Source organism: Cricetulus griseus, chromosome 8 (assembly GCF_003668045.3).
Source record: "Cricetulus griseus strain 17A/GY chromosome 8, alternate assembly CriGri-PICRH-1.0, whole genome shotgun sequence".
In the NCBI taxonomy this organism is placed as follows: Eukaryota; Metazoa; Chordata; class Mammalia; order Rodentia; family Cricetidae; genus Cricetulus; species Cricetulus griseus.
Window position 1 is genome coordinate 20,359,364 of NC_048601.1, and position 9,485 is coordinate 20,368,848.

Sequence of the window (9,485 nt, forward strand, 5' to 3'; positions counted from 1 at the left end):
CCTGATTTGTTGCCCTGTGAGCAAATAGCCTCATGTGTCCAGGCTTTGGGATGATAAATTGTGGTTTTGGCTTTTTTGGTTTTTATAGATTTACAGTTTCAAAGGATTTTGCTGAAGCTGTACTGGGGTGGAGGTGAAGGCTCAAGCCGAGTGCCTGCTGTTTATTTTGTGTTCATGAAGTTTCATTTTGTTAGATTTGCAAGACTGACGGAAATGTCCCTTCTCTGCAGAGTGGGAGGGAGATTAATTACCCTGTGGGAACCATTTTCCTGGGATAACACAATTCCTGGAGTAGTCGCTAGGGCAGGCAGCCATGTTAGAAACCTTCCCTTAGCTTTGACCTTGAAGGAGTCAGTTACCCTAAGAGTGGTTCCCAGGGAGAGAAGATGCCCCGCTTTCACAGATGCAGGCTAGGAGCCAGAGGGTAGATGTGCAGTTAATGCCTGGACCTGTGTCAGCCTTTGCGGATGAGAGAGGAGATGGGGGAAGGGCTGTGTGGTGCATTCTGGGTACAGGCTCCTTCATGAAGATTCTGAATCCGGACTTCTTTTCTACAGCTCGTGTCACCTTTGTTTTTTTCCCTTTGTTTTCCCCCTGGATTCTCTAAGATCTGTCTGAAAATACCAACACTGAACCAAGGGAAGGGATTTGATTTTCCATGTGAAGACAGAACTCTGAAGAGAAAATGCCCCTGGGGCCACTGGGGTGGCAGCAGCGGTGATTAAAAAGTGAATGCTCTGGGGGTAGGATGGGGGAACTGTAAGGTCAGGGTCACCAGCTCAGCTGTCTTTCCACCTGAGAGGCTCCCTCTGGGGCTAACCTTCTGGAAACATGGGCTTGGCCCTAGTGCAGGAGAGGTGTGTGAGGAAGACCTCTGGATCACTCTGCAATTCCACAAGGACTCACCAGGAGCCCTGTGCTGAGGTTCTGTTATGGCAACGGGAGAGTGCGGTGGGTTAAGAAACCATTTAGAAAGGGAGATCGTAGAATCAGACGGAGGACTACAAAACGAAATAGAATAATGGAAACTAAAAATCCCTAGGAGACATAAAAGGAGGCAATATCCACCCTAGCTACTCAGAGCAGGTAGAGCCATTCCTTTGAGCTGGGTTTTGCTGGGTCTCTGTCTTCTGCAAGGGGTACTTCATGGAGCTGTGGCTTTTAGGGTTGGCAGATATGAGGGATGTCCTGGTGACACAGGTCCTTCCGAGAGCCTGACAGAGCACCTTGACTCTTAGGCACTCTAGGCAGGTGGCCAGTGGTCTTGTGTTTGTTTCCGAGGACAGGAGGGGCCAGGAGTGGGCCTCTCTCTGATGCCGCATTATAGAAACCACAGACCCACCCAGTTCCCAGCCTCAATGTGTCCCTCTGGAAGACCCTAAAGGCTAGAATTGGTCGATAGCATTACATGTCTTGAGAAAGTTACAAGGCTCTGATCTGATCAAGCAGTACACTGGTGCATTGGTGCAGTCCCCATGGTTGGCTCAATAGAGGGGACCACGTATCTTCCCAAGCTCAAGGGACTTGTCAGGATGTCATCCAGGATGTCATCGGTGCACAGCATGAGGCTGGGGAACAATGCAGACATCTAATGTAAAAACAACTGGTGCTGTCAGTCTAGGAAGCAAGCCATCAGAGACCTGTGGTGTTTCCTCTTGTTTCTCAGGGGCTGGGGGAGGAAACTGCTCCTTCAGCTTCTTCCTTAAATGGTGGTGCCCCCTCAGAGATCACCAGCCACAGGCAGCTGATACCAGAATGACCAGGACTTCCCAGCCAGAGATTAACACGCTTGTTTCCTTTTTTCAGATCTTACAGGTGAACAAGGTGATGTCCATCTTGTTTTATGTGATATTTCTCGCTTATCTCCGTGGCATCCAAGGTAACAACATGGATCAAAGGAGTTTGCCAGAAGACTCGCTCAATTCCCTCATTATAAAACTGATCCAGGCGGATATCTTGAAAAACAAGCTCTCCAAGCAAATGGTGGATGTTAAGGAAAATTACCAGAGCCCCCTGCCCAAAGCAGACGCCCCCAGAGAACCCGAGCAGGGAGAGTCCACCAGGTCGGAATTCCAGCCAATGATTGCAACGGACACAGAACTACTGCGGCAACAGAGACGCTACAATTCGCCCCGGGTCCTGCTGAGTGACAGCACCCCTTTGGAGCCGCCTCCCTTGTATCTCATGGAGGATTATGTGGGCAACCCGGTGGTAGCCAACAGAACATCTTCACGGCGGAAACGGTATGCAGAGCATAAAAGTCATCGAGGAGAGTACTCAGTCTGTGACAGTGAGAGTCTGTGGGTGACCGACAAGTCCTCAGCCATTGACATTCGGGGACACCAGGTCACAGTGCTAGGGGAGATCAAAACCGGCAACTCCCCTGTCAAACAATATTTTTACGAAACAAGGTGTAAAGAAGCCAGGCCAGTTAAAAATGGTTGCAGGGGAATTGATGACAAACACTGGAACTCTCAGTGCAAAACGTCCCAAACCTATGTCCGAGCACTGACCTCAGAAAACAACAAACTCGTAGGCTGGCGCTGGATACGAATAGACACTTCCTGTGTGTGTGCCTTGTCGAGAAAAATTGGAAGAACATGAATTGGCGTCTGTCCCCACATATAAATTATTACTTTAAATTATATGATATGCATGTAGCATATAAATGTTTATATTGTTTTTATATATTATAAGTTGACCTTTATTTATTAAACTTCAGCAACCCTTACAGTATATAAGCTTTTTTCTCAATAAAATTCGTGTGCTTGCCTTCCCTCAGGCCTCTCCCATCTGTTAACCTTGTTTTGTGCCGGGCTCTTGGGAACCCTTCTGTAAAACCCGTGTACACCAGTATTTTGCATTCAGTATTGTCAAGGCCATGACTGTGGTTTTAGTAAACTTCTTAAAATCAGACGATGTCAGAGTTGTGTATAAACAGAATTCTATCCTCCTGGTATATCCAACATTGGATTAATGAATTAAAAGAACCACTATGGCCTCCTTTGAAAATGGTACCTTGTAGCCTGTCTCTGCAGTCTCCTCTGGACAGCAAACTCACAATCAGGTCCTCACTTGCTCTTCCCAGTTCTGGGGCCTGCCAATTAGAACTGTGGTTAGCGCCAATAATAACGAACCTGGCAATTTTACTTTTCAGCACATTTGTTGTTTTGGGATTGTGTAAGGGTTGGATTTTTTTTTTCCATTTGGCTTTGGTTTTGTTTTTGCTTTTGGTAAGTGGTTTTCATCCTTTTAGACAGAGAGGAAAAAATTTTCTAACTATTCCTAACAGATTTTTTTTTTTTTGTGTGTGTGTGTGTGTGTGTGTGTGTGTGTGTGTGTGTGTGTGTGTGGTGTTGGGGTTCAAACTGTAACAGAAAAATTATATATCTACCCAGAAGCAAACTGAAATGGCTCATGAATAATCCATAAACAGAAGATAAATGTACTCATTACAGATTCTCTTGGCCCAGGGCCTTCCCCACTGATCCTATGGCCTGCCTCCAGCTCATGAGCAGTTGTAAACGGGTAGCCTTGAGAGGAAGGCCTGGTTCAAACTCCAGCACCTCCCCTATGACCTTGGGAAGGGTTTGAATACTACCAGAGCCTGGGTTTCCTGGGGATTCAGTCACATGGAGATTCCCAGGACAGCTGATGCATCAGTGGAGTGCCCATTATAAAATTAGTAGCCAGAGGTAGGCCTCTGAGAGTGCCATTGACTGTCCATTGCTTGCTTCTTTCCAGGATATCACGGTCAACTTTGTATCATTGTTAATCAATGCAACCTCGAGAAGCAAACAGTCCAAATGAAAAGCACTTTCCTGGTGCCTGCTGGGTCCTGACAAGGGATCACTGTGGTGATAGCCTCTGGTCCTTGTGAGAGTAGGGACATTAGTCATGCCCTGCCCCAAAGAGTTTCTTGTGTCCTGTTCCCACTTCGACATAGCTCATCCTGTTGGAGCTGCAGCGTAAGTACTCTGGTCTCTTTTCTTGCTAGAGGTACAGGGGTCTACCACTCCAGCATGGAAGCCTCTGTGACAGCCCTAACCCAGCCACAAGCCTGCTCTGACCTGGATTGCTCTGCCTTGGTTTATGGCCTATGTGTGCACTCTCTCTCCAAGTCCTCTAACATGTACAAGGAGAACACACGCCCTCTATATGACATGAGTATTTGAAGCAGATGCAGCAAATAGCAACAATGTGGTTTAAAAACATTGTTTTATACTCAAGTCTGGGTCCTAAACTGTGAGAGCAGAAAATAAGACACCTACTATGTCCTCTCCATGCATTGAACACTTTCAAAGATGGATGATATTATTTGTCAAACCAAAAAAATAAAAAGAAAAAGAAAGGAAGGGAGGGAGGGGGAAGGAAAGATGGAAGGAAGGAAGGAAGGAAGGAAGGAAGGAAGGAAGGAAGGAAGGGAAAAAAGGAAGAGGCATTGCCATCTCAGGGTGAGGAAACTGAGGTAGGTTGAACTTGGCTGTAGTCATTTTGCAGGAAATTGGCAGAGTGAGGAGTTAGGTTCATATATCAGTGATGACATTGGATGCCCATTGTCTCCCTTCTAGCCAGACAGCATTGCATTTCCCATGACTGCTGCAGTGCTAAGGGGTGAGAGGCATAGTTCTCTCATGGAGACCTGCTACGACCTGTGTTTCACCGGCTGTGTGCAGAACAGAGAGACCAGCAGGTAATCAAACAGGGCCTAGTGAACAGCAGGGCTCAGGGACTCCAAGAGTGTTTCTAAGGAAAATGTAGCACCCCAGATGCTGGAGGCCAACCACACTGGAAACACCTAAAGAGCTGAGGTCGGGACGTAAGTGATGGTGGTGGTGATATGAGAGGGTGGCATAGTAACTCTCATCCTGGAATTCTGGTGGAAGTTCCACAGTTGCAGAGTACTTATTAAGGCTTATCCATCACCTACCGCATAAGAAGGGGACCTTAGGATAGCACCTGCTAATTTCCCTTTTTGCAGGCCTCTTACCAAGCCTCCTTCTCCATGGACACACTGGGTGAGGTATTGCTTACCCTTCAGGCGGTGAAACAGTATTCTGTTAGCAGCTGTGCCAGCTTCTTTTCTGAAGGTCTGTATTATGTTCTGCCTCCACCTCTAATATTCTTTCCAGGATGCTGTTGTTACCCCTGCACTTGGAATCTGTTACATTACTCTGCTCGATGCTCCCTTTCTCTGTGGATGCCTGTGTGTCTATGCGTCCTTCATTGTTGGTTTTCAGTGTGGATGCTCTCCACTGAGGCTGGGGAGACCATTTGCATCTGTGCTTATCATCGCTGACATCTCTGAACATGTGATCAAGAATGAAGCCGACGTAGCCATTCACAGGTATCTGGAGACTCCCATGACTTCATGGGAAGACTCGTCTCCAGGCCTCAAGCTCTGATGGCCATGGGTATGCAAAGCCATCTCTGAGGGTCTCCACTTAGGTTGTGCTTCACTTCACAAGCTCCAGCCTTGTCCAGGGACACTATGGGCTCTGCCTCAATCAGAGTACCCTGAAACTCAGGAAGAGACTGTCCACAGCAACAGCCCCTCACACTGTGGCCCTGGCTCCTAGGCCAAGATCTGAACTCTCTGAAGTCTTGTATGTCTGAAAACTGGAAGCTCTTCCTCAAGATCCCTATTCTCACTTCTTTTCAAGCTACATCCTCATAACTTTCTCACATTGCAGTGGGCTGGTGGCCTACTTGATGGATGCACATTCCACAACACCTTGAGATGCAAATACTGACTCAAGCCCCTAAGTTTTGATTTGGCTCTGGATAGAAGTTGCTCCAGCCTTGGAGAACAGAACTCTGACATAGGTCAGAGCATTCTTAAGAACTAAGGGTGTGTTTGCTTCAATGCTCAGCCATGTGGAGTCAAGGGGTACAGAGGGGGCTGATATTCCTCTACGGATGTTCCTGTGTAGGGACCCCAAATAGGGAGGGGCAAAGAGGCAGGAAAGAAGTGTTCCAAGGGTAGCAAATGCCCTTTGTTTCTTCTTTTAAAAATTGTTATGTGTATGGGTGTTTTGCCTACATGTATGTCTATGCACCACCTACTTGCCTGGTGCCAGGTCCAGAGAAAGCAGTTCCAGAAAATTGTGGGTCACCAAGCCAGTGCTAAGAATCCAGGTCCTCTGGAAGAGCAGAGCTCTTATCTGCTGAGTCATCTCTCCAGTCCCACTAAATGCCCTTTCTTGAAGGAACTGGCTACCACTGAGTCTGGCTGGGTTGAACTGTTGTGCGGGTCACTGACATTTCGGGTTAAATTACAGAACGCTCTGGAGCAAAAACACATTAAAGTTTATTGGGAAGTTGTGAAACACAGCCTAATGAATTAGACAGCTATTCACATGGAGATGGATGAGTAAGAAGGTATGCATGCCTGCAGGCCTCTGTGTGTGTGTGTGTGTGTGTGTGTGTGTGTGTGTGTGTGTGTAACTATTTTGATATCCTAACCATTGATGCATTGCATTTTTAAAAAGAAATTAATGCTTGAGGAAACCTGCCAGACATCTGGGGAGCATAAGAAAGAGACAAGAAAAGGTAAATGAAAACTTTACAAACAGGAAAAATAGCAGGCTGGGACTAGGGGTTCTCTTAGGAGCCGTGACAGAAGGATCTGGAACTGTAGACCTTCCAGTCTAGAAAGAAAGAGAAGGAAGCTGGCACTGGGGGCTGCAGATGGAGCCTAAGGTGGAACCAAAGTCAAGAGGGAAATCCTAAGAATGATGTCCTTTCTCCATGCTAGATACCTAGGGTGAATCTTGATAGATTCTCAAGTCATCCCTGGTGTTCCGTCCTCAGTTGTACAGCTGAGGGCATTTGTTGACAAAAGCTCTTTCCTGCAGAAACACAGCTAATCAGAGGGAAGGGCCAGATAGAAACCCAAGGAGTCTCCATGATTTAGAAGCCTAGGCTTCTAAATATGCAAGGCAGCAGTGCTAACTGCCTGAGAGGCCCTGGCCTCTGAATTTCAGTGGGGTCATATGAGGGGGTGTACACTTGGCACAGTCAGGGAGATGACATGGTCCACATTGCTGGGTTCCAAAGACTGTTCCAACAGTGGAGAATGGCAGTTTCGGTAGCAGGCTCCTGGCCACAAGGATTCTTAGTATGGTGGAAAGAAAACAAGCAGGGCTTTCTTACAAGATCCCTGCATTAGGGACAAAGTTGCTTCCATTTGTGGTATAGAGAGTGGCCGTCAACAGTAGTCATTTAGGTATTCTGCAAAGAGATAGAAGGCAGGAATTTCTATTTAGACACAAACTTTGAGATCCAGTAATCCACTCTCCCTTATAAGGTAGAAATCTATTTTTATTCATTTAATACTTTAAAAAAAAAGCATGCCTACTAGGTAGTGGGCACTCTGCCCAGCTGTATGCTCAGTGCTCACAAGAGGTATCTTCGCCCCTGGAAGAGTAGTGAGTATAAGGGATGGGGCCTCAGGGAAGGCAGCGCGGAGTCGCCTTGACAATTCCCACGCCTCATGATGAGTGTGCCTCAGCCAGCAGCTTGCTCTATTTTAAAACAGCCGTGACTATCTGATAGAAAGTCGCTCCCTCGGCCGAAGCCAAATCAGGAGACAAAAATAGTTGTAGCTAGCTTGTCAACAAATGGGCTGCAGGCGTCCGGAATATGGACAACTGCATGCTGCTCAGGACAGTCAAGGAAGGCTGCGTAGAGGCATGTGACCTCTGAGATGGCACTAAGGGATGGGTTGGAGTTCCACGGGGGAAGGAGGAGGAGAATAAGCCAGATGGAAGCAACACACAAAGGTGCAGATGGGGCAAGAGTCTAACATGTGTAGGGGGAACCGAAAGGCTTGGTGTAACTATTTTAGGGCTCTAGGAAGTGGGAGAGGGTGGTGGAGGTCAGCTAATCGAAGGCCAGGAGGGAAGGGTCTAAAGCTTCTAAAATGGGCTTGCTTAGGTGCTGGAGCCCATGTCAGAGTCACCTGGAGGACTTGTTAAGACCTATCCTGATGATTGGGCCCCATCCCTGAGTTTCTGATTCATTAGGTCTGGGGTGGGGCTGGTGAATGTGCATTTCTAGAATGTTCTGAGGGGATGTCACTGCACAGAGGAAGATCACTGAGTCCCAAGGTAAAGAGGAGTGCAGGAGAGGCTCTTCAGCCTGCCTTTGGGAAAATAGCTTTGGTGGCAGTTTAATGAATAGGTAAACAGGAGATGGCATCCCAGAGTGAGGGCTGGGTGATTTGAAGCAAATGCATGACACAGAGAAGGCCTACAGTGAGGAGAAGACAGTAGGAAGGCAGAGTGAATCAGATGAGAGAAACAGTCTACAGACGTGGTCGGTATGATTTGCACCTAGCTAGATGTAGAAGGTAAAGTACAGAGGCAGTATAAAGGCCATGTCACATCCAGGGCTGGGTCTGAATCTACTTTGAGAAGAGTCTACAAACCAAGAACAATCAACTCAAGGTGACCACGGGATATCAAGGTAAGGGGAGCCAATTAAAAATTGATTGTTGACCTGCTTGATACAAACAACAACAACAAAAACAAAGAAAAACAAAGAAAGAAAAATGGCTTGGAAAGAGCCCAGCACCTCTGAACAACCCCAAGGACCAATGAGTTGAGTCTAAGTTCAGTGAAGGCCAAGGCCATCAGCTCATCAGCAAACCAGAGAGTGGGAGTCATAACTCCCTGGAGGGATCCATGGCTCAGGCCTCCATTTCAGAATGGCCAGGTGCTGATCTACTATGTAGCTTTGGAAGCTGCAAAGGTTGCTGGGAGATTACTGAGAAGAGGGAATGAGTAAGGGGAGGCCCAGGATAACTGTGCTCTTAGGTAAATGTCATGACATTGGGATAGGTCTTAGACATCAGTTTTGTATACTACTGTGAGAAACATTTCTGTATTTCTGGTCTCTGTCTCTGTCTCTGTCTCTGTCTCTCTGTCTCTCTCTGTTTCTCTCTCTCTCTCTCTGTGTGTGTGTGTGTGTGTGTGTGTGTGTGTGTGTGTGTGTGTATGCTATAGTACTAGGGATTGAATTTGGGGTTTCACAAATGCTAGGCTGCCAGGTAGACATTCTACTACATAGGAACTCACACTCTCTAGATAGCCCAGGCTGACCTCAAACTCATGATTCTCCCATCTCAGCCTCCTGAGTGCTGAGTGCTGGGATTGTAAGCTAACCTCCAAGAGGTAACAAAACTAATCCCCCAATGCATATGTTAATAGCATTCAAAAGTGGGGTCATTTAGAAGGCAATAAGATGAGATCAGTGAGGTCTTGAGGGTAGGTCTCCTATGAGAGCATTAGAGGTAAAGGAAGAGAGATCTGAGCTAGCACGCTTGAAGTTTCCTATCATCTGATGCCCTTTGCCATGCTCTGATGCTGGAAAAGTCTCTGGATGGATGCTGGGATCCTCCGCCTCTAACGAGTCTCAGGAATTTTGTTATAGCAGCAGAAAGCTGACCAAGACACAAGCTGACACCTAAACATATGCTCACT

At 47.0% G+C, this 9,485-nt stretch overlaps 1 protein-coding gene across 1 annotated transcript; it reads left to right on the forward strand.

Moving 5' to 3' along the window:
• Positions 1 to 1,794: 1,794 nt before the first annotated feature.
• On the forward strand, positions 1,795 to 2,604 carry Ntf3 (neurotrophin 3). The gene has a single exon (XM_035448407.1). The coding sequence runs from the start codon at positions 1,828 to 1,830 to the stop codon at positions 2,602 to 2,604; it is 777 nt and encodes a 258-aa protein (XP_035304298.1). The 5' UTR covers positions 1,795 to 1,827.
• The last annotated feature ends 6,881 nt before the right edge of the window (positions 2,605 to 9,485 follow it).

Excerpts from the sequence above, each read along its gene's own strand:
- Ntf3 (XM_035448407.1), top strand. The coding sequence starts at position 1,828 with ATGTCCATCTTGTTTTATGTGATATTTCTCGCTTATCTCCGTGGCATC.